The sequence below is a fragment of the Eulemur rufifrons genome, chromosome 19 (assembly GCF_041146395.1).
Source record: "Eulemur rufifrons isolate Redbay chromosome 19, OSU_ERuf_1, whole genome shotgun sequence".
NCBI lineage: Eukaryota > Metazoa > Chordata > Mammalia > Primates > Lemuridae > Eulemur > Eulemur rufifrons.
This window is the reverse complement of record NC_091001.1, coordinates 93822565-93846782: the sequence shown is the minus strand read 5'-3', so window position 1 is coordinate 93846782 and position 24218 is coordinate 93822565. Positions and strand designations below refer to the sequence as shown.

The 24218-nt window shown below is 57.9% G+C and overlaps 1 protein-coding gene across 3 annotated transcripts in view; it reads left to right on the top strand.

Annotated features, from left to right (window-relative positions):
* The first annotated feature begins 366 nt into the window (after window positions 1–366).
* TOGARAM2 (TOG array regulator of axonemal microtubules 2) overlaps window positions 367–24218 on the top strand; it is a 43100-nt gene continuing 19248 nt past the window's right edge. The window contains exons 1-14 of one of the 3 annotated variants that reach the window (XM_069494862.1): window positions 367–394; window positions 3426–3539; window positions 4990–5262; window positions 7916–8127; window positions 8858–9048; window positions 13531–13603; window positions 13671–13679; window positions 15868–15999; window positions 18507–18657; window positions 18887–19051; window positions 19932–20085; window positions 20804–20909; window positions 21763–21998; window positions 23720–23878. In XM_069494862.1, coding sequence (XP_069350963.1) covers window positions 367–394; window positions 3426–3539; window positions 4990–5262; window positions 7916–8127; window positions 8858–9048; window positions 13531–13603; window positions 13671–13679; window positions 15868–15999; window positions 18507–18657; window positions 18887–19051; window positions 19932–20085; window positions 20804–20909; window positions 21763–21998; window positions 23720–23878 — 2003 coding nt within the window. The remainder of the gene's footprint in view (window positions 395–3425; window positions 3540–4989; window positions 5263–7915; window positions 8128–8857; window positions 9049–13530; window positions 13604–13670; window positions 13680–15867; window positions 16000–18506; window positions 18658–18886; window positions 19052–19931; window positions 20086–20803; window positions 20910–21762; window positions 21999–23719; window positions 23879–24218) is intronic. The other 2 variants (XM_069494864.1, XM_069494865.1) reach the window with 2 other exon arrangements.

The following is a 24218-nucleotide window of genomic DNA, read 5'->3' as shown; positions in this document are numbered from 1 at the left end:
AAGCATCTGAGAGAGTTCAAAGGTCAGAAAGAAGTGTTCGGCACTAAAGGAATGTACGTAATCAAAACGTTTGTGTCCCTGTATTATTCTGAAATTTAAAAAAATAAATAAATAAAAGAAAGAAGCGTCCTTTGGTCCAGTGGCAGATTTGTTCCTGATAATAATGTTTTAGCTCCTGATGGGCTTTCCGTGAAGCGGTTTAGAAGTGTCTGTCACTTGTTTTTCCTGACTTCTCTCTGCCCCTCCCCACCGTAGGTCCCTGGATGTTACGGGTCGGAACCCTCTGGACCCCCAAGGACTGTCCTCACGGCCCAGGACTAGCCACGGCCTCTGGGAAACCTCTCAGGCACCTTGTCCACCCAGGGCATGGGCACCCGTGACGATGTCCCCACAGGTAAGGGAGGCCTGTTCCTGGTGTTTTCCGGGGTGGGGGATCTTCCTCAGATACTCCAGGGGCCAGGCTGTGCCTGGGAGACGTAGCCAGGTGGCTGGGCCTGTCCACCCCAGCCAGCTGTCCACGTGCTTGGCCACTCGCACTCGGCCCTTCGTGCTCCGCGTGCGTCCTCGTGGCTCCCTGCCCGGGGAGGGCTCAGAGTGCTCCAGGGACTGACCTGAACTTTGCCTCCCCTGTCCGAGGCCGGGTGGCTGGCTCCTCGAGGGGCCAGTGCTCCGCTGTGCGCAAGAGTATGCGGAAGGACAGAGCGGAGGACCCGTTTCCTTAGCTGGCCAGGCAGGGGAGTGGGGACGGTGTGTAGCCACTTAGCGCCAGGAGATGGGGCTCTGGGCCTGGCTTTGCCTTTGGGGAGACGGTTGTGTGAGCCTCAGTTTCCTCTGGAAAGTGAGGGGGTTGGTGCTGCCCCAGATGAGATGGGCGCTTGTAAGGTGCAGAGCTGCTTTACCTGCAGGGGCTGGAGCAGGGGCCAGGTGACCATTTGGAAGGTAGGTGGAGAGCTAGGACGGGGAGCAGGGCAGTTCAGGACACCCCAGGGCTTTGTCACATTAATGTGAAAAGAACCGAATAATTTAGTGCTAAGTCAGATCCCAACTGACAGTAGATTCTAGTGGGGAAATGGGAGGTACTGAAGGCTTAAGAAAAATCTACAAATCTAGAAATAGAATGAAGGTGTTGTAGACCACCTGGTGCTATCCGACTCCTTTGCTTTAGTGATGTGGGAACTGAGATCAGAGAGGTTGGCTTTTCCCTCAAGGTCACACAGGTGACAGAAAGGGGAACCCAGGCTCCTGAGTCCCTGTCTAGGGGCCATCCAGCCTGGGGTGGGTGGGCTGGGTCCCCACCTATGTGGGGGCTTCTCTAGGTGGCAGGTAGGGTCCCACGGATGGTCCTGAGGTTTGCTCAGGAGGGGCTGAGCCAGGAGGGTGTGGGACAAATGACAGGATTTTATTCTTTTTTGTGGCAGAATAATAATCCACAGTTTAAGTGCCTACTGAGAGACAGGTCCAGCACTACAAAGATGAACAAGACATGGTGCCTGCCCCAGGAAGCTGCAGGGCAGGACCAGAGAGTCGCCTGGGGAGGGGAGAGTGACATGGAGACAAACCTGGGGCTGTGGGAGCACAGGGGAGGGAGGGCCTCTCTTTCTCTCTCTCTTTTATTAATGCATAATAGTTGTACATATTTTGGGGCTATATGTCATATTTTGATACATGCATACAATGTGTAATGATCAAATCAGGGTAATTAGCAAATCCATCCCCTCAAATATTTATCTTTTCTTTATGTTAGGAACATTCTAATTTTTCTCTTCTAGCTATTTTGAACTATATGATACATTATTTATTGTGAACTGTAGTCTCCCTACTGTGCTATCGCACCCTGGACCTTATTCCTGCTGTCTAACTGTGTGTTTGTCCCCAGTAACCACCTCTCTTCATTCCCACACACCCTTCCCGCCTCTGCTGACCACCATTCTACTGTCTCCTTCCGTGAGGGCCACTTTTTTCGTTCCTACCTATGAGTGAGAACATGCAAAATTTGTCTTTCTGTGCCTGGCTTGTTTCTCTTAACATAATGGCCTCCAGTTCCATCCATATTGCTGCAAATGACAGGATTTTATTTATTTTTTTTTTAGTAGCTGATTATATTTCACGTGTATATAGGCCACATTTTCTTTATCCATTCATCCACTGACAGATATTCATGTTGATTCCACAGCCTGGTTACTGTGAATAGTGCTGCAATAAACATCGGAACGCAGACATCTTTTTGATATACTGATTTCCTTTCTTTTGGCTGTATAGCCAGCAGTGACCTCAAAAGCACAGGCAACAATAGTAAAAATAAATGAATGGGATCACATCAAGCGAAAAAGCTGCCACGCAGCAAAGGAAACAACAGAGGGAAGAGGCAACCTACAGAATGGGAGAAAATATTTGCAAACTATCCATCTGACAAGGGATTACTAACCAGAATATATAAGAAACACAAACAACTCAATGGCAAAAACCCAGATAATCCAATTTAAAAATGGGCACAAGATGGGAAGACTTCTTAAAGCAGTAAATGCCTTAGCCGAGCTTCCCCATCCTCTTTTCCTGGCTCCTGCTCCCGGCTGTGGTCTCAGCCCAGGGTCCCCCCCTCCAGGAAGCCTTCCCTGTCCCCGTCCCTGCCAAAGGCTCACAGGCCCCACTGTCGTTGCTTGTTAATCCTTGTCTTCCCCACCCAGACTTCAAGTCGCACTGAGCACTAAGTCCGCCTTGCCCGCTACTGTGTCATCAGGGACTTCGAGGGGCAGGAGCCCTGCACAGAGCCAGCATTGACAAATGTCTGTGGCAGGGACAGGCAATGCCCTTAGCTGAGCCAGGGGAGGTTAGGGGAGAAGAGGAGGGTCAGTGTAGGATGTGCTGTGAGGTGCTTGGGGCTCCAGGAGAGGGGGTTGGCCAGGCAACCAGAAGCTCTGCTCTGCAACTGGGGGCATCGGTCAGGGCTGAAGCCACAGGGCAAGGTGTTCTCTGCAGTGGGTGGCAGTGAGGAGGTGGCCCAGGGAGAGCAGCTAGTGGGCAGAGGTTGGAGCTGGGCACACCAGGTATCAGTGTTGTTGGGGTGAAGGGGAAGAGGCCCGTGAAGGAGATGGAAAGGGATGGTCAAGGGTTTGGGGCAAAGCCAGGGAGAGTGTGGGGGTGGGGCAGTGAGGCCGAGAGGCTGGGCGAGTGGGGTTGGGAGGATTGGTGGAGGTCACGGGCTCCCTGCCTGGCTGGCCAGCTCTGGTGTGGGAGGCTGGGCCACCACATGTCTTGGTTCCTAGGGCAGAGACCTTGAGGGGCAGAGTGTTCCAGGGTACAGCATGGGTGTTCCCGGTTTGTTCCCAGTTGTGGCCTTGGAGGACCCTAAGGTGCCTCCACCTTAGAGTGTGCAGGAGGGCTCTGGCAGGCTGCAGACTGCCTGTGCTCTCCTGTGCTGTCCCCAGCCAGGGTTCTGGCTCCGGTGGCTGTGTACTGCGGGAGTGTCCCTTGGACCAGTGCTGGGCCCCGTGTGCTCCTGCCTGGAAGCGTTGACTCCAGTCTGCCGGCTTGTGGAGAAGGTGAGATGGGAAGACCCGGCTTGGTGACCCACCCACACCAAATGGCCTTCTAGTGCCCCAAGTGGCCTCTCTGGGGACTTTGGGCAGAGGATGGCTCCACCCAGCTGCTGCCCCGTCAGGCCACCGGTCACAGGCAGGGCTTGGGCCTCATCCTGGAGGGAGGACATGTGTTAGATGCCAGGCTTCGTTCTCAAGCTGCCAGCAGATGGCATTTCTCCTGTGGCCTCTGGTTTTGGGCAGGTTGTTTCAACTCTGTGCCTCGGGGGATGGACAGGGGGAAACCCACAGGAATACGGAATGGGGCTCTCAGCATGTGCCTGGCTCCCCTAGGACCCCAGGGGGAGCCCACAAGGTGCAGGAAGACAGAGTCTGCCCCTGGGCCCTGCTTGGGGCCTGGGAGCGCCCTCAGCGGCCAGGATGCAGTGGGACAGCTGCCGCAGTGGTGGCTTTCAGGACACCCACTCAGCTTCTCTGCCACTTTCTGCTCCGTGACTCTGCCCGGCGTCAGCTGCAGGCTGCCTTCCCTGCAGGGCTCCAGGCCCGTGGTTTTGGAGGGAGAATCTGATTGCTCTAATTGCTCTCTCTCAGGCCAGCCCCCTCGCAGGCCTGTGGCGTTCGACTGTCCTTGGGCATGGTGCCAGCTGCGGTCTGGTGTCTGTGGCCTGGGCACCAGGGTCTCCAGAAGAGCAGGGGTGTGGCAGAGCTTCTGAGCGCCGCTCTGTCCAGTCGCTTCCCCTCGTTCCGGGCTCCCCAGGGCAAACGCACCACTTCGTGAAGGTCTCCGAGACCCTCCTCCTCCTCTAAGTGTGCAGAGCCCTGTGCTTCTGCCTCTCCTATGACACACCTCCTGCCGACCTTGTACTCAACCTATTTATGGACATATCTTATTTCTCTGATAGAGTGACTGTCCCTTAGTGACAAAGACTGTGCCTCACTCATATCTCAGTAGCCCCCCTGTCTGACAGAGCTTGGCGCCTAGGAGATGCTTACCAGATGCACGCTGATGGGTGACTGGATGACCGTGTGTCTGGTGGGAGTGGGTGGGTTTGCTCTCAGTCTCCGGGGCGGCTCCGTTCACTCTGTGTTTGGTGTATGTCGGTGCTCGATAGTGCTGATGACTCTGCTGGACCCTGGAGGTTGGGGGACGGTGGTCCCTGGGCAGACGGCCTCCCCTGAGCATTTATGGCGTCTCATCTGTGCCGTGAGAGGACTGCTGACTGACTCTCCTTTAAGCCCCTGGGTCCTCATGACACGTGACTTGTTCAGGTTAGGGGCTTCATAGACACTGTCGAATGAACGACTTGGCCAGGTGGAGACTGAAACATTGATGGTTGGAATTCACCAGGCCAGCAGCTGCCTGGCCCCAGGGAGCAGCACCAAGGGCTTTGCTGGTGCCTGGTGCTACCTTGGGCCCCGTGTGCCAAGCTACTCACGTCTCTGTCTCCCTCAGCCTCCCACCAGCCCACACCGAGCATCCTGCTGAGCAGTGAGAAGCCGTCACAGCTCCTGAGCGGACATGGGGACCCAGGTAGCCTCAAACTGGATGCCCCTTTGAAGGGCTGGCCAGCCAGGAATGGTCACCCCAGGAGCCTCGGGGCCCTGTCTTTGGGGCCCCACCCCCCGGTAGAGTCGGAGGCCAGCAGCATGGCCCGGGACACCACCCAGATCAAGGACAAGCTCAAGAAAAGGAGGCTCTCGGAGGGCCTGGCGGCGTCTTCCCCAGGTGAGCCCTAGTCCCTGCCCCCCCATCCCAGGTCACGGCCCCAGGCCACCCAGGTCCTGAGGATCGGCAGGTGTTCAGGTGGCATGCTGGGCCACCCAGGGCTGGGCTGTGGGCACCTGCCAGATACCCTCTCTCTGTGGCCTCAACTTCCCCCTGGAGCACCACCTCCCTCCTGGGCCACTGCCACAGCTTCCCTGCAGCCTCCCGTTTGTGCCCCGGCCCCTCTAGTCTGCTTCAGAGGAGTTTCTTTTTTTTTTTTTTGAGACAGAGTCTCACTCTGTTGCCCAGGCTAGCGTGAGTGCCGTGGCGTCAGCCTAGCTCACAGCAACCTCAAACTCCTGGGCTCAAGCAATCCACCTGCCTCAGCCTCCCAAGTAGCTGGGACTACAGGCATGTGCCACCATGCCCGGCTAATTTTTTCTATATATATATTTAGCTGTCTATATAATTTCTTTCTATTTTTAGTAGAGATGGGGTCTCGCTCTTGCTCAGGCTGGTCTCGAACTCCTAAGCTCAAACGATCCGCCCACCTCGGCCTCCCAGAGTGCTAGGATTACAGGCGTGAGCCACCGTGCCCGTCCCAGAGGAGTTTCTTAAACAAACGTCCTTACCCTGCTCCCACTGGCTATGCTTACAACCCGCCAGTGGTTTCCAGATGAGCTTAGACTAAGGTCCCAAATGTTCCCTCGTGCACAAGGCCCTCTGGCCCTGGCCTCACCTGTGCCTGGGTCACTCCCTCCCCTTATCTGTGAGTCAGATGCATGGACTGACCCTCCAGTGCCTCCAGCTCTGGGCTCTGTCCTGCCTGAGGATTTAGAGTCCCCCACCCCTCCTTCCCCACCCTTCTCCATTCCCCACCCCTCCTCCCTTCTGGCTCAAAAGTCTTCCCCAAGAGGCCTCCTTGACTCCCCGATCCGAATTGCTCCACAGCCTGCTCTCTAGTAATGCCCTGTTGTTTTCCTTTGGTTCTTTTCACGGTTCATATGTGACTACTTGTTTAAAACTTGAATCTTGCATGCGAGGGTGCAGGGACTGTGTCCTCAGTGTGTCACATAGTCGCCTGGCACCTAGGAAGCTCTTGAAAAATGTTTGTTAAGGCCAGGCACGGCAGCTCATGCCTGTGATCCCAGCAATTTGAGAAGCTGAGACGGGAGGATCGCTTGAGGCCAGGAGATCAAGACCAGCCTGGGCAACACAGAGAATATAGAGCGAGAACCCCGTCTCTAAAAAAATGAAAATTACAAAAACCAACTGGGTGTGGTGGTGTGCTCCTAGCTGCTCGGGAGGCTGAGGCAGGAATGTCGTGTGAGCCCAGAGTCTGAGGCTGTAGGGAGCTGTGATCCCACCACTGTGCTCTAGCCTGGGCAACAGAACGCAGCCCTGTCTCGAACAAACAAACAAATAAAAACAAAAACCAAAAAAAAAAAAAGAGAGAGAGAAATGTTTGTTGAATAGATGAACAAAGAACTGGACAGCAGGCATTTTCTATTTCTCTCTCATCTGGGCGGTGGGCAAGCCAGGTAAAGAGACCAGGTTAAATGTTAGCCCCGATATATGCTGGCTCTGGGGCCCTAGGCCAGTGGGTGACCCTTCAAGCCTCAATTCCCTCCTTTGTGTTTCCTCCTCTAACACTTCTGTGTTACTGTGAGGGCTTAATGAAAAATTGTACACAGAATTCTCAGCTGCTCCCCAGCTGGGGCTTCCCCAGGGGCCATGGTGAGGGTCCAGGCAGATGCAGGGGAGCCCTGCTGAGGACATGCCCTGGTGGGACGTTTACGGAGGCAGCTGGTAGAGTTGGAGTGCTCGGTGCTTGCTTAGAATTTCCAGGTGGTGCACCTTCTGGAGTTGCCCAATGACTCCCTCCCTTAGAGGTCTGAAGTCTTTTTCTAGACCTTTCATTTCTTTTTACAAATGTCCAGTGGAGAAGAAAAAGAATGGGAGTTGTTCTTTCCAACGTACAGTTGGGAAGTGACCTACGACCTATCAGGTCCCCCAGCAAGTGGGGAGGGCCAGGGGTCTCTGGCCCCCTGAGCAGGGCTGGGGCTGCCCTTGCCACCCTGCCCTGAGGCAGTGTTGGCTCCTCTGTGCCACTACCTGGGGACCCAAGGTGGCAGCTGGGCGAGATGGGATGGGCCAGGGGTGCTGAGAAGTCTGCAGGGGCATGTAAAGCGCTGACGGAGGAGCTGGAAGTGTGGTGGTCTGTCTGCTCTTCTAGCCCATGTCAGAACAGCTGCACCCCATGTCATTAGCCAAAAGGAAAGGGGAACAGAAGTGGTGTCATTGGGCCTTTGTGAACACCCCGTTTTACTGAAGTGCCCATGGGGGTTCAGATCGCCGGGGGCTAGCCCGAGGTCACACAGCTTCCACCCAGGGCCAGGCCTGCTGTCCTCGCTCTGACCTAGCACTGACTTTGTTTCCCTTCCTGCCCACGCTGCCTCTGAGCTCTGAACAGGTGACTTTGATTGGCACTGTCGAATGGAAATGGCCACTTGCTTGGTCCGTTGGGGGTGTGGGGCTGGGGGCATATCTGTCCTCTCCCTTTGTCACCCCAGCCTTCCCCAGGACACAGGCCCCGCTGCTGGGGTCTGAATCCTGCCCCTCTGACTCCACATTCCTCTGGGACTAACCCGTTCCCCATCCCCACCCCTTGCAGCCTTGCTGAATCCTGGGGGAGGCCCCAGAGGAGCTGCCCTGAGGAGCGCCATCCCCCGCGCCACCTCTCAGAGGCTGCTGAGGGTGTCCAGGCCGATGCCTCCCATCCAGAGCATCCCCACCACCCCCGAGGCCAGCGGGGCCAAGGAGAAGGGCCTGGACCCTCCTGGGAGCGGCCAGAGACCCCAGGAGTTGAGACCTGGCACCCAGGAGGTAAGGTGGTTCCCCTGCCCTGAGTCCTGCCGCAGCTTCTGCCTGTCGCCTGCCTTTCTACTCTTGCCCAACTCCTGTTCCCACACCCTGCGGTCTCTGGCAGTGTCTCTGGGGCTGCCCTCAGGGCACGGCAGCCCTAGGAGAGGCTCCGGCCCTCACTGCACCTTCTCCCACAGCCCCCAAAACCTGCAGCCGGCCTGGGAGTTCTGGGCGGCTGCACAGCAGTGACCACCTGTCCTAGCATGGGTGGTCCCCTGGGCCTCCTCTGGCCCAAATGCTCCAGAACTCCTCCTGCTTTCTGACCATTTCTCTACATTTTAAGAAGGGAGTGTGGCAGAGGGGGAAGGCTGCTGGGCCTTGGTTTCTGCTCTGTCCCCCACTGGCTGTGTGACCCCAGGTGAGTCACACCCTCTCTGGGCCCCATTTGTGCACCTGTAAAAATAGAGGTTTGGACCAAATGTTTCTGAAGGTTCCTTCTGGCTCTGATATCCTGGGATTTTTCTGAAATGAGAAGAGCAGGAAAACACATAATAGTAAGAAAAGGGCTTGCCAGTTTCTCCCCTGGAGTGCAGAGGAAGCGATCAGCCTTCCAGGGGCCTGGGGTTGTGTGGCTGGAAAGAGACCAGAGGACACTTCCCTGCTAGAAAGACCCCCCCCGTGTGAGGTACCGGAGGGGAGCGTTCCGCATGGATGTTCCATGGACCAAACTCCGCCCCGCCTCTGCTCCCAGGTGCAGATCTCCCCGCAATTCCTGCACTGCGATGACGAGAAGATGTGGAAGTCGCTGGGGGGCTTTGTGGTCCCGCCCATCCCTAAGGCCGGTGTGCAGGTGGCGGCCTCCTCCTGTGCACCTGGCCCCCTTCCCAGCCCATGGCCTGCAGGCCAGGACACGCCCACAGGCCTGAGGGCCCCGCGCGCACGGTAAGAGCCTAAGTCAAGCCTTCCTTGCCGGCTTCTCTCCCCCATGCCCCAGACCCACTGGGGCTCCACGTGGCTGACCCTCCGTGCCAGGGCAGAGCTCTGCGCGCACCGGGCAGGGGAGGCCAGGCTCCTGCACCCATGAGCTGCACACCTGGGCAGGCCACAGCACCGCGTGGGGCTTCTCCGCCCCTTGGCTCCAGCAGGCGGGGCGCAATGGTGTGACAAACGTCTCTAGCCTCTGTCTCTAGCCAGGGTCTTAATGGATGTGGTTGCTGGAGTGATGAATAAAACACAGATTATTTTAAAGCACAATTGAATTCACAGTAGCTCTTTGTTATGATGAATTTATTATATTACTATATCTTGATTGATGGAGTTACATGTGGGGGGTGTAGTCCACAAACTTTTGGACTTAAAAAGGAGATTTCATACTCCCCAAAGAAGAGGAGCAGAGGGTCTGTGTGTTGTGACACCCCTGGGTCCATGCTCTGTAAGTGGGACCGACGATGCTCTTCAGACGGCCAACAGCATCCCGCCGTGAGTCCAGAATGACGTCGGAGCAGAGTGTTTGAGAACGTGTGTCTGAGTGCGTGTGTTTGTGCATGTATGTGTGTGAGAGCGCATTCGTGTGTGAGCATGTGCGCGTGCTCACACCTGCAGGCCCGGCTCACCCAGCGAGGTCACAGTCGAGTCCCTGCTGTGACTCCCTCCCACCCCAGCCCCGTGCCTCTGGGGCCTGCGGACTGGGCTCCTCCATTTCTCTCACGCGTCCTCGCTCTCTCGGCTCCCTGCCGCCTTCCCTCTGTCCACACGCACGCCCACGTCTGGGGCTGTGCGGACCCTCCCATGGCCCTGGTCCCAGATTGATTCTCTGCTCGAGTTTCACCGTCAGCCGCCTCGGACGACTGCCCGCCGCAGTGGCGCCTGCTTGCTCGCACGGGACGGTTCCCTCCTTTCCTGCGCAGACACCTGCCTCTTCTCCCCTCTGGGCAGCGCTGTGGTGGTTCTGGGGACTCTGGCCCAGGCTGGTGGCCTTTCCTCCCATCTCATTACTCTAGAATTTTTTTGCATCATTTGAACTTTTCTCCTTCCTGGCCTTGCTGAGTTTACGCCTGCTTCTTGACCCTCTAGGTGGTCTCCTGTGTGCCGCTTTCACCCATCTCCAGGCCCTTTGCTCTGGGACCCTTGTCTGTGCCCAGGGCTTCCAAGATGGCGTGGGTGTGGGTGGCTTCGAGTTTCCTGCCCTAGCCCTGACCTCACCCTGATGCCAGGCTCCTTGTCGCCACCCTCCTGTTGGGAACCTCCAGTTTCTCCCGGCTGATGCAGTCCAGCCTCAGAGGGAGAGGGAGGGAGGACGTGCCACCATCATGGCACTGTGGAGCACCTCGTGTGTCCCCAAACTGCCCCCTCCGAGACCTCCTGTTTCCCTCGAGGTGCAGATGTTCTGCCTCATCTTTGACTCTTGCTCCTCACAGGTCTCCACATCCCCTCCAGCCTTTCTTATCAACAAAAATACACAAACAGCTGCCTCCCGTCTTGCCCCCATCTTTTCCTCTCAGTTTGCACTTGCTGACTCCTTCTTGAACTCCCCAGTAGCTTCCAACCTGTCTCATTGCAGCCCTTTGCCTCCGTCCCTGTCTTTCATTTTCACCCTTGCCCCCACCCCGGGTCCACACCTCTCCCATGCGCTGTCCCTTTACTGACTGCTGGCGCCAGCCGCGACAGCCCAGACTCCTTGGCCTGATGTGCAGGGTCCCTCCCCTGCTGCCCCCCCACAGCCCCCGGCTGCCCGTGCTGCTCTGCGCTGTCCCTGGGGCATCCAACCCCTCTCTGCCATTATTTTGTTTATTTAGCTTTAAATAAACAAATTTTGGTTATTTAAATTTGTCTTATTTTTATATTTGTTTATTTTATTTATTTGTTCTATTTAAACCTCATTCTATTCTTTAACTTGGAGCACTACAGGGCAGGGGCCATATCTCTGAAATCTTTGTGTCTCCCCTGGTGCCAAGCGTGGTACCTGGCACGGATTAGTTACGTGGTGAATGTCTGCCCCTTTGCTGTCTGGTTGTGACGTGGATCTCTCTTCACTGACCCCACGAGCTTCTCTAGCAGATGGGGGAAGGCGTCTCCGTTACTGTTCCCTCAATCCATCCCTCCCTGCCTCCATCCCTCCCTCCAGCCATCCCTCACTTAGAGGCTGTTATGCACCTGGCACCTGCTACGTGCCAGGCACTGTGGAAACAAAGCCGAATGGGACCAGTCCATGTGCGCTGAGAGCTCACGAGAGATACTTACCAGTAAATCCTCGAGTGGAAGCCCCTAGAGGGCAGCTGAGGCAGGAGGCTGCCCGAGCTGTTAGGAGCCCGGTAGAAAACGATCAGAATCACACCTGGAAGCTTCCTGGAGGGGCTGAGGCTGGGCTGGATTCTGACGGCTGGGGGAGAGTTTTCGAGAAGGGACAGAGGGACAGCCACAAAGGAGTGAGACAGGCTGTGGCGTGAGCGGGCTGAAGGGCCCGTGCGCTGAAGGAGGTCTGTGAGCTTTACCTGGTAGTGAGGAGGTGCCACGAAGGCTTTCTGGTGAGTGCGTGGCGTCAGCTCTGATTTAGAAAGGCCACGGTGGCAATCACAGAGCGCGTGGGCCGTGCAGGCCAAGGCGGGGCTGCTGTAGGAGTTGGGGGAAGGCTCGGGGGGTCCGTGGGGTGAGCATGCACAGGCCTGAGCGGCGAGGGAGGCTGGCGGGCCTGGCACCATGACAGGTGTGTGCCCCTAATGAAGACGGTGTGGGGAGGAGAGACAGGGCTTTGGGGCAGTGGTGAGGCCACTCGGGTGGCTTTAGCTTGTGGTGCCCTGGGACATGGATGTGCTTTGCCGGCCCAGAGCAGGCAGGGACTCTTGCTGGATGCAGGGCTTTGCTCTCCTACCCCTCTTCCTGAGGCCCAGGAAGAACCTCAGAGGGTCGTGGGCTTTCCGGGAGACTCCGCGGGGGAGGGAAGGACTGGGCGGCCGACGAGTGTGGTCTGCTGAGGGCTCTCTAGGGACGAGGAGAGCGAGAGGCTTCCCCTTGAAAGAGGCAGAGCCACATCCTCTGAGGCCGAGGCCGTGCTAGGAGGGGAGGACAAGCAGACTACGGCTGAGGCCAGAGGGGCAAAGCGGGCCTGAGCAGGATGAGGCTGGGCCTGGGGGGAGCGAGCGGTGTCAGGAATTTTGTCTCACCCCGGGCAGCCTGGAGCCCCCATGAGTCTTAGGAGCCGGGGTAGCTGTCGGGACTTCTCAACTCCATTTCTCCTGCCCCCGGCCCCACCAATCCTGTTAGTGCGGTCGGTGGGCAGTGGTGGAGTCCCAAGGCAGAGGCCTGGTGGGAGGCTCCCTGGGCCGGGCTGCCCCGGGGCACTTGCTCACTCCCTCCAGCCCACACAGGCCCTCCCTGCGGGCCCAGACCCAGGAGGCTGTGCGTGATGCAGGGGCTGAGTCCTGGCTGGTCTAGGCCCAGCTGGAAGCTGTGCCCCTCCAGTGGGCCCAGGGTCCCCCAGCCTCCCTCGTCCCCTGGGATCAGAGTTCCCTGCATCAAGGCAGGCACTGTGGTGGGCTCCCCTGCTGTCCGTCCTCCAGCCCTGCCTGGCCTGGGTCACTCTGCTGAGCATGGGATGTTGTGTCCCAGTGCTTCTGTTGTGCTTGTTACCCTGGCAGCCCCCAGTGGGTCCTGATGTCCTGCAGAGAAGGGACAATCATGTGTGACACCAAACAGCTGGTCTTCATGGGAACCTAAGCTCCGTGAGCGCAGGGATTGTCATCTCTTGTCAATGCCCTATTTCCAGTGTCTAGAATAGGTCCTGGCACGTAGTAGGTCTTCAGTAAGTATCTGTTGAATGAGTAAGTGGTGCTTCCAGTTTAAAAAATTACGATTAAAACCAGTGTCAGGAATGTCTCCATCTTCCCTTCCTGTGAGGATGAGCTTCTGTTAATAGTACACAACAGTGCTGGTTCCCATCTCAGCAAAGGGGATCGGTCCCTCCAGCCCCTGGGGGTGGGGATGGGGATGGGGAATGGGGATTAGGATCAGAGGAGGAGGGATATTTAGGGGTCACTCTGCTCTCCCGGGTAGGGTACTTTGGGGAACTTGGTGTTCTCTGAGCGGGGAGGCAGTTTACCCCCCATCAGCTGCGGCCACCTCCTGCTGCACAGGCCCAGGGCGCACAGCCGGTAGTGAGGGCTCCCTTTGAGACAGCAGTTTCCATGCGGGTGCCAGCTTCCTGGGGACGGGCGCTGTGTCTGCACACCCAGCCTGGCCCAGCCCGCCGGTCAGCCTGCCCTCGTGTTGGTGGAGGGAGCCGCCATCTCCTGCAGCTTGAACCCTGGCCAAGAGCCTCTGCAGGGATATCAGTCCCTGTGGCCTGTCCTGGAGCCACCCTGGGGTCCTCACGCCGCAGCTCCAGCCTACCGTCACTCATGATGCTTTTCTCTCCCTCGTTCTTTTAAGATTGGCTCGGGAGAGTGGGCCTCGGGAGAAGACCCCTAAATCTCTGGGTATGTATCCTCCGTGTGCACCCCTGGTTATCTGACCCTCCAGTTCCTGGGCTGCAGTCATAGAAGCAGAATTAGGGATAGAGGAGACCCAAGAGGTCTCGTGTCCGAGGCCCTCATTTCACGACAGGGAAGCTGAAGTCACCCGTGGTCCCCACTGGAGGGTGGCAGCAGGCCTGGGTGAGGCATGGAAGAGCAGCAGGTTTATTGGCACCTGCTCTGCCAGGCATGTTGCCATATGCCAGCTCGTGTGGCTCACAATGACCCAGATGAGAAAGACGGTGCTGTCCCTGTTTGACAGATGACAGCTCTGTGAGCTGGACGTCCTCCCTGGTCTCAGAGCCCCGCCAGACTTGCACTCGGGTTTGCACTGCTCCTAAGCTGGGGCTCTCGGCACGTGGTACAGCTGTCCCTGTCCTGTTTTGAGCAAGTAGAGGGGAGTATTCCTCGCTGGAGAGAGTGAGAGATTAGACCACATCCCACAAACCCCTTAGTCAGCCGGTCCCAGAATGTTTAACTGCCAGGGGAATAGGGCCAGCCCCGGGATGGAGGCCAGGAGAAGGGACAAGGTAGGAGGAGTTTACAGAGGGAGGAGGGGTCCTTTCTGATCCTGTGGAGAGGCAGGCGGGGGCAGCTGTAGGCTGGGGATGCCAGGCCACAGCCCGCATGCAGGATGGGTGGGAGGAGCGCCCTGAGCCCGGGGGGCAGCTGGTGGGAGTTGGCGGCGGCTGCTGTGCTGACCGGCAGCGGGGGAGGACGCTGGGGACCAGCTTCCTGGCTGGGCACTTTGCTAATCAGCTCAGCAGGTGGGCCGGTTGGCCAAGAGGGGAGGCTGTGGCCCAAGAGGCCTCAGGATCAGGACATGAAGCCTGGCCTGGGAAGCTGGCCTGGCACAGAAACTGCAGTGGCAGCTACTTCTCCCTGCTCTGAGGCCAGGCTGCAGTGGGGTGAGCTCGGGCCGCCTGTGGTGACACACACCAGCACCCCGAGTGTCCTTGAGAGCTAACCCAGAGAATGCTGGCGTCGGGGTTTGGGTCAGGAGATCCCAGCCAGTACTTGTCCCTCCTCGGGCTCACCAGCTGCTTGAGAACCAGGTCTCCGGGGGCTGTGGGCAGGGGGTGGGCTGTGCAGACAAGGCTTCCTAGGGTGGCCCTTTGGGGTGTATGCGAGGACGTGGGATAAAGCAGCAAAGTCCTTAAAGGGCTCTCTGACCCTCCAGCTGTCAGCTGGGATATTGTTGCCCAATACGTGTAACGTGCCCAGCACTTAGTAGGGACTCACATGACACTGTGCGAAGCTGGGGGCTTCCTCAGCCTTGTGGCACCTTGTGGTCCCTGCCCTGGTCAGTTGGCTGCCGACCACCTATGCCCTCTGCCCTGCCTCTTCCCCCTGGGCGGATGGAGGCTCGAAGCCCCTCCCTGCCGGTCGGCCCCTGCTCCTTCTCCCCGCACCAAGCAGAGGAGACCTTTGCAGAGGCAATGGGCCGCCAGGGGCCAGGGTGACCCGGAACTCGGCAGGGGCCCCAGAGTTAAGATGCTTCTCCTGGCCTCAGGCAGACCCAGATGGTGGCCCCCATCTCAGCAGACCCCTAATTTGCAGGTTCCCCTAACAATGGTGAGCTCCAAACCTTGTGAGCGGCAGAAAATTAATGAACCTATCCCCGTCCTGCCTCCGTAATAAGAAACGTACCTTTAAAATCCACTGATTGGGAAAATATAGAATGACAAAGAGGTACATGGACTTGATGTCAGGTGGAATTGGATTTATATTTTATCGATCACAAGAGCATCTGAGGGTCCCTGGCCCTCAGCTCTCCCGTCTGTGAAATGAGAGGTTGGCCCAGCGTCAGTTCTCTGTCCACCTCCAGCTCTGCCCTTTCGTGCCCTGTCATAGTTCCAGACAGGCCCATGGTCATATAAAGGGGTTAGTGGACCCATTTTATTGTTTCTTTTCCTGAGGTACGTACCTCCCAGGTAGGATAAACTTATATTCTCAGAAAAAAACTTACATCCCCTAGTCAACAGACCCGACCTTGTTTCCCACCCAGGCCCCCCACTCCTTCCCCTGTCTAAGAATAAGGTGTACAATATGGAATGAATGAAGGTGATGCTGGTCCACAGGCAGCCTACTCCCCGCCGGCCAGTGCTGCTCTGCAGAGTAAATCTAACTTGTTTTGTTCTCATCAGGGGAGAGCAGGGCAGAGGAACTGAGGGCGGGGGCCAGAGAGCTCAGGGGCAGCCGGGGGCTGGGTGTCCTCAGCTCGGTCCCTGTTCTCCACCCCTCAGGGCCAAAGCCTGCTGCTGCGGGGAAGCCGGCCCTGGCCTCTTCTCAGTCGGCTCCTGTGCTCACAGCCTTCTCCTTCGGCCATGCCAGAGAAGCCCAGCCCTTGCTGAAAGAAGAGGACCAGAAGGAGAGCAGCACTAAGGTATCTGGGAAGCGAGAGGAGGATGCGGGGGTCACAGTGGACACTGGCCGCATGAGGCAAGTTTCCGAAATACACGAGTGTGGGACCGGCTTGCGAGACACGGGCCAGAGCGAGGAAGGGCCCAGAACCAGAGCGGGATTGGGATGAGGGCCGACAAAAGAAAGAGAAGCAAGGACGGAGGTGGGCAGCGTGGGTGGGGCACCAGGTGCAGGGGTGAGGGAGGGAGGAAGGACGAGGGAGGGCGTGGGGAGGGCAGAGGGGCTTAGGTGAACCCAGCCGAGTCATCTGAGCCAACGCCCAAGAGAACAACTGGCAGGCAGCTGACTCAGAGGCCCGCCCGCCAAAAGCTGTGTTGGACAGGCTGCAAATACCTTGTTCTGCTCAGGTGACCTTGGGGAGGTGGCTTCTCTGCCCTGGTTGCAATGGATTTCGTGAAGCTTGGACAGTCACGTTACAGGGGACCTGTGCTCATTTTTTAAAGCGACAGAACAGTTCAGTTCAATAAACTTATCCTGAAGGCCTCCTCTGTGTGCATTACGTTAGGGACTGGATTCTGTGGTGACTGTGACAAGGCCCAGTCACACAGCCCTCCCACTCTAGGAGGGTGACAGAACAGGAAACAAAATAATAACAATTCAGTGTGGCAAAGTGGTCTCGGCCCCCACCCCACGCCGGCCGCTCACTCCCATGGCCGTCCCATAGACTTGGCATTGCAGGTGACACCACCCCCACTCTGTCACCACCCACCCGGCTCCCCACCATCTCCTGTCGTCCTGGCCCCATCCACCTACTGCTTCGACCTTGGCGTTTGTTCCCTCTCTTGCAAAAACAACATTCTCCCTGAAATCGGGTCATTCCTATCAGCGTGTTATCCTATGACGTGTCCCAGCAGCTCTGTCGCCGCTTGCGTCTTAAGAAAGCAAAACCAAACCAAGACAAAACCGCCGCCATGTCTCTCTTCTCATTCTCCCCCGAGTCCCCTCCACGTGGAGTCTGCTCCACGCCACTGACACTGCCCACACCGAGGCCACCCGTGGCCTCCACCCTCCCAAATGTGCCGCAGCCCTGTCCTCTTCCCCCTTGACCCATCGCAGCGTTGACACGACCGACCGGTGGCTCATCCTCCTGAACTCTCCATGGGGGGCGGAGGAAGGAATGGCTCGTTCTTGCTTCTCTGCCATGTTGAGAGGCAGCTCCTTCCCGGTCCTTCTCTGCTGGCCCCCTGTCCCCCGGCCTCTGGATGCTGGCGGCCCCAAGCGCAGTCCTCCAGCCCCGGGTGTTTATACTTACCCCGGTTCTCATCTGGCTGGGCACTAAGTGCCATCTCCATGCTGGGGACAGCCTCATTTCCCCTGCCAGCTGACTCCTCCCCGGCCTCCACATGCACACATTTAGCTGCTACCAACATTGCTGCTTAAGTGCCTGATACACTTCCAACCTTCTGAAACAACCCTGGAACCCTCACCTCACAAAACCTCCTCTTGCCCCAGGGTCCTCGCTCAGCGAATGGCAGTAAAAGGCAGCTCCAGCCTTGTGGTTGCTCAGGCCAACGGTCTGGGGCCCCTCTCTGTCCCCTTCTCTCTCTCTCCCACACACACTCAGGTATTGTCAAAGACAGTGAGTTCTCCTTTTGAGACAGGTCCAGAACCCAGCCACTCCGCCCTCCGCATCGTCACTGTCCTAGTCCCAGCGCCACTACCTCTTGCCTGAAGGTCAATGTCTCCGCACTGCTCTCCCGGTGCCTGCTCCAGACTCTGCCCACATAGCCGCCCGCGTGATCCTTAGACAACTGGGCGTCGGAGTGTTCTTAGGGGCTGTAAGATACTGTCACTGGGGAGGCCTGATGAAGGGTACATGGGAAGTCCTGGTTCTATTTTGACAATTTCTTATGGGTCTTAAACTATTTCAAAATAAAAAATTATAGAAACAACACTTAGAGACTCCCCTCCCCGTGGAAGCTGGATCGTGTGGCTCCTCTTCTTGACACCTTAAATGGCTTCCTGTGTCCTTGCCATGGGCTATGAGGCCCCGTGTGTTGTGGGTCTTGTGTCCTACCACTCAGAGAGCTCTGGCCCATGTCCTCGTACTGTCCCCAACCAGCCAAGCACAGTCTGGCCGCAGGGCCTTTGCATTTGCCCCCCTGGCGTGAACATTCTCTCCCGGAAACCCGCCTGGCCCACTTCCTCCCTTCGTTTATGTCTCCACTTAGATTCCACCTCCTCAGGGAGTCCCTCGGGCCTTCTTGTCTAAACGGAAAGCCACTGCCACCTCTGTCTCCTTACTTTCCTTGTAGCATACGTTGCCTGACATCAGCCCGACATCAGCCATGGTCTGTTTACTGTCTGTCCCCAAACCGCAAGCTCTTGGGAGTGAGGGCCGCGTCTCTTTTGCTCACTTCCAGGGCAGAGCGTGGGAGGTGCTCACGTTTTTGATGATTGAGTGAGTGGAGGTTTAGGAGGTTTGATTGGGTCCCCAGGCCAATAGCATGTGCCTTGACCTTGTGCCAGATCCAAGTCACCATCTCCAAGTCTGCGCAGGAGAAGATGCGGCTGAAACAGATGAGGGAGATGGAGCTGTTCCGGAGGGCCAAGGCGCCGGAGAGAGAGGGGGAGCTCGGCCCCCAGGGCGTGGGCTCCCGGAGAATCGTGATGAAGGAAGGTACTGGGTGCCCGGGTGGGTCCCCCTCAGGCTGGGAACTTCTTGCCCCCCCCTGGGCTCTCAGCCCTCCAAAGGGAGGCCGTCCACAGTTCCACCCTCCCCATCTCGGGACTGGCAGGGAGCCCCGCCTGCCCTGTCCTATCCTGCTGGTGGGCCCATTTCCAAAGCGGGACAGCGGGGCCGGGGCAGGCAGGACTGCTGGGCCCTGGGACTCTCTCTGCCTTCACAGGCCTCCTTCCCCTCCGCGGCAGCGGGACCCTGTCTGTGCCTACTGGGCTGGGCAGCCCACGCAGAGACAACATCGGTAGCACCCTGAGGAAGCGGGCCAACCGGTCCTCACTGCCCAGCATCCCCGTCAGCAAGCAGGAGCCCCGCTTCGCCCGCCATGCTTCAGGTGGGGCCCAGACCCGACTGGCGGGGGACACGTGTCCCTCCACCTTTGCTGCCTCAGGAAGCGCTGAGCCATGGCAAAGGTGACCTCGGTGGCTTTACTTCTGCCTGTTGTCCATGTTACACCAGGGGCCAGCCTGGGGTGCTGGTCACCTTGCCAGAGAAATAGTGTCTGGGACTCATAGTTGTCTATGAGCCAGGCTGGGGACCCAGGACCTCACAACTGGATGGCAGGGCAGGTGTGCCCAGCCTGGGTGACAGGTCCTGGAGGAGTTGCCAGTGTACCAGGGCCAAAGGTGCTGGACGACAGCATCCAAGGAAGTAGCTGGAATGCCAGGAAGAGGAAGAGAGGGTCTGGGAAGACCTTGGCTTCTTGCTTGTTGCCTCATAAAATGTCAGGGCTGGACAAGGCTGGATAGGAGGAGGGAAGGGGAGACGCTGGTGGCACCGCAGGCCTCTGCGGAGCAGCGAGGTTAGAACGCTGCCCACGTGAGCAGGGAGTCATCCAGTGACAGGCTCTCGGGCCCCGCCCCAGCACAGATAGGGCGAGACTGGAGGCGAGTCACTGGCTTAAGGGCCTTATCGCACGACATCAAGCAGCATATTGCAAGCTAGTCTGTTTATAATGATCACATTGGCAATGGTGGGAATGGGAAAAGTCCACCAAAGGGAGAGAGTTAGGTGGTCTCCGTAGCTCCCCGGCTGGCTTCTCAGCCACCCCCCAGTCTGTCCTCCATACGCCCTCGCCAGGAGGTGGGCTCTGGGCTGTGCGCTAGGCCTCCCGTGGTGAGGGTGGCCGGGGCAGCCCCTCCTGCCACCTGGGTGAAGCTCTTACCTGTCCCCCTGGGTGAAGCCTGATGTTTCTTTTCTTTTTGTGACAATAGCTAACTCGTTACCTGCGGTGCTAACTTTGGGGTCTCCCGAGTGGGAAGAAGAGGAGGAGGAGATGGATCTTAGAGCCCTTAAAGAGTTGAGGCCTTTCTCAAACCCGGAGCTGGGGTTGGCAGATGCCCTCCAGTGCCTCAACAGCAGCGACTGGTGAGGAGATGCCTTCTCTTGGGCGCTTGGCCTCTGTGTATTATGTGTGTGTGTATATGCGCGCACGTGTGTGTGTGTGTGTGTGCACGCGCGCACTGCAGAATAGCTCCTCCCCCCAGCTGCCCTCTCCCTCTCCCAGGCTCTAGTACCATGGAAGGAAGCGTGTGTGCATGGGTGTGGTGTGTGCCCTGGGGCCCTCCAAGCAGCCTGTGCACTGCTCTGGGACGTGCCAGAGCCCTGCGTGGCAAGTATGAATTTGCACAGCACGGGGCCAACGGAAGGTACCAGCCCTTTATTTCCCCGAATCAGATTTAATCTGAGTGTTCCTCCCATTGCACTGGCGGGACACGCAGTCTTGGTCAGGGGCAAATCAGTGACCTGGGGTCCAGAACACTTGCAGGAAGCCTTCCTTAGTCTTCAGACGCCTCCTTTTGAGGGTGCCGGCCTTGTGTCAAGGACCCAGACAGGCCCTGGGGGTGGCTTCAGTCTCAGCGCACCAGAGCTGAGGGCCAGCCAGGAGCCCCGTAAGAGTGGCCTTTACTGAATAGTTGGGATTTCAGGCCAGAGTGTTGCCCCAGGAAACCCTGCTCCGAGGTCACGGAATCCCACCCTGCTGTGGGTGTGGGGGGGCTGTGCTGCGTGATGTGGGTTCTGCTGGCCTGTGGGGGGCTCCTCCTCCCCACCCACCGCCAGCGACAGGCCTGGCCTTGCTTCTCAGGCAGCTGAAGGAGAAGGGACTGGAGAGCGTCCAGCGCCTGGTGGCTTGTCACGCGGAAGTCCTCGCTGGGAGGCTGCACGAGGTGTCCTTGGCGGTGACAGGGGAGGTGAGGCCTCCCGGACAGCCTGTGTGCTGTGCACTTTGCCCCCACCCCCGCTGCTCAGCACAGCTGCACAGCACCTCGGAGGGGCTGCGGCTCCTGGAGCATGCATGTCCCTGCTTATTCTCAGCCCTCGGCCTCCGAGGTAGGAGGCAGCCACCCATTTCTCAGATTGGAAAACTGGGGCCTGGGGCTTTCTTATTCATAATCTTTGGGAATTGAAACAATTAGAATCTTGTGGGCCCACTTGTCACAGCCTGCATTGTTCTCTGTACTCAAAATGCCTGAGGAGGGACGGAGTGTTCTGGGCCAGATCGCCAGCTTCCTGGAAGTGTGGCATTTCCCCGGGGCCTCTTCTCCCAGGGCTCCAGGCTGGGCCCAGAGAGGCGGTTGGATGTGTTTATCTCACATGGTGGCCGTGCTCCACCCTTGGGAATGGACTGCTCCAGGAGAGTGGGATGGTTGACATGCAGGGGCCAAGCTGTGTGCTGGGAGTCAGGGCCTTCCTGCATGTGGCCGGGGTCTCTGTTTCTTCCTCTGCAAAACGAGTGTCAACACAGTGCCTGCTTCTCATGGTAGCTGTGAAGATCAAATTGGACATTTTTTGCAAAAGTGCTTTGAAGACTAAGTGCTGTACACATTTCAGATGGCAATGACAATGATGGCACTAATAATCACGATGATAACAAAATGGGACTGTTTTGCACGGGGCTGCTGGAGGGTTTGCGTCTCCAGCGTGGCGAGGCCTAGGCCAGGCGAGGGTGGGGGCACAGAAGGCGGGTGCAGGGCCCATTCTCCGTATGTTCTGGAGCCTTGGCCAGGTCCAGCCATCCTGGAGGCTCCCTGTCCTCTCTCCAAGGTCACCAACCTCCGCTCCAAGGTGTCTCACCTGGCCATCGGCACCCTGGGAGAGCTCTTCCGGGCCTTGAAGAAGAATATGGACCAGGAAGCGGAGGAGATCACCCGCTGCCTGCTCCAGAAGATGGGGAACACCAGCGAGTTCATCCAGAGAGCTGCCACCCGGTCCCTGGGGGCCATGGTGGAGAACGTGACGCCTGCCCGCTCCCTGGTGGCCCTCACCTCGGCGGGCGTCTAGTGCGTGGCTGCCCGTTGTCTCGGGTGGGGCTGGGGGAGGGGAGGGGCCCTGGGATGTGAAAGGGGGAGGGAAGAAGGGGAGAAGAGGACGGGGAGGGAGGCAAGTGAGGCTGCGGAGGGTCCCCCAGAATGTCAGAGGTTGGAGAGAGGGCTGTTCCCCAGAAGCTCCCCCTGCCCACCGCCCCCCCAGGAGTGGCGCTTCTTTCTGATGAAACCTGGCCGGTGAGAGGGACAGAATCCAACACTTCAGCTGGGCTGCTCCTGGGGACAGGGACAGAGTGGGGCTCCTTTTGGAGCCTTTCCACAGGCAGATTGGCTTCCCCCTAAAGCAAGACCCAGGGCATTTCCCAGCCGTTTTTCCCACAGGCAGAGCAGCTCTCCTCTGTAAGTCACCGTCGCACTGATGCAGGAGGCTTCTCGGTAGACCCCAGGGCCTGTGGGGCCAGAATTTTGTGAGGGGTGAGATGCTGCCAAGCCACACCACCTGGGTTCACATTCTGGGTTGCTGCTGCACTTCTCTGTGCCTCAGTTTCCTCATCTGTAGAATGGGGATAATAGTGGTGTCTACTCCATGAGGTTGATATGAGGGGCTAGTGAATTGATTCACGAAAGAGCACTTAGTGCCTGCCTCCACCTGACATTTCCTGGGTGCTACTGTGACCGCAATTAACTTGGGAGAAAGTGAACTTTTTCCTGGACTCCTCCCTTTGCCTCGGCTTCCGCATCTGTAAAGTGGGGATAATAATAGAAGCTTATGGGGTTGGTGCAAGGTAATGGGTAAAAAGTGCTCAGCTGAGTGCCTGGCGTGGAGGGGAGGCAGCTGACCATTGTCAATAAGAACCAGGGTCAGGTGTCCTCGGGGAACCCCAGAACAGGGCCAATGCGCTTGAATCCCTGGGGACCTTGTAAAAATGCAGATTCTGATTCGGATGCCAGCGCTGTGGCACTGGGTGGGGAGAGCCCTGATGCCCCCCTTGTGTTCCTCTGGGGGGGGTCTCTGGGGAAAAGGTGGCAGCAGTACTGGTAGGGTGTGGACACAGGGGCCCTGTTTGACGCGGTGACACCCTGATGGGCTTCTCTTGTACAGCTCAGGTCCTACCTGGTACGGCCACCAACTCACCCGTCGATCCCTCCCCTCCTCCCATCTCAGTTCAGTTCAGCAGACATGCATTACGCTCCCACTGAATGCCAGGCTCCAGCGGGGCACTGGGGGGGGCAACAGGGAGGGAGACCTGGTCCTCACCCCCAGGGAGCTGCAGCCTCATGGGGGGCTACAGGGGTGCAACTGAACTTCCCAGAGGACAGAGACAGTGCTGCCCCAGGGGAACATCTAATTCCACCTGTGGGGCTGGGAAGGAAGAGGAGAATTTGATCAGGTGGATTTTTCTAGGTAGAGGGAAGGTGGGGAAGTGTATTTAGACAAAAGGGAGAATACGTGCTCAGGAAGGCCCTGAGGACGAGCACGGTGAGCACATGGTGCATTTGGGGAATATCCTGTAGCTTCCTGTGGTTGTCCTTCCCCGGCCAGTTGTTGTCATGCTGTTATTAGGAAGTGAGAGCTCTTTCCCCAAAGATCCCCCTCAGCCCATACAGGACAGGTTTTGGAGCCCATAGCTGGCTGGCAACATGGGTCGCAATGGTAGGTCCTTGTGTGCCAGCCTGGGGACCCGCACACCCCCATCCCAAGACTGATTGCTTGGCTGTGATTTATTTCCTTTCAGCCACCGAAACCCCTTAGTCCGGAAATGCACAGCTGAGCACCTCGCAGCCGTCCTGGAGCAGATCGGCGCGGAGAAGCTTCTGTCGGGCACCAGGGACAGCACAGACATGCTGGTGCGCAACCTGGTGAGGCTGGCCCAGGACTCCAACCAGGACACCAGGTAGCGGGGCTGGGGCCTGGGGCAACCAGCCAGCCCTCGGGGTCCTGGCCCATGCAGCCCAGCTTCCCCGGGGCCGTGCAGAGAATGGAAGCTGCGTCCTTTCCTTCCGGCCGCTGTCCCGTCTCTTCCAACACCGTAGCCGAGACCTTTGGGCAGTGGTCAGTGCTCCCCACCCTTGCTCTCCCGCCGCCCGTCCCTCTCTGCCCACTGGGTGCTGCTCTGGTTTCCGCCCCACCCTGGCGCCATCTTCTGTGAGACCGTCCAGTCTTTTTCCCTAGAGCTATTAATGACCACTCTTTTTGCTATTGTGGACACAGCAGTGAATAAGAAAAAGTAAGCC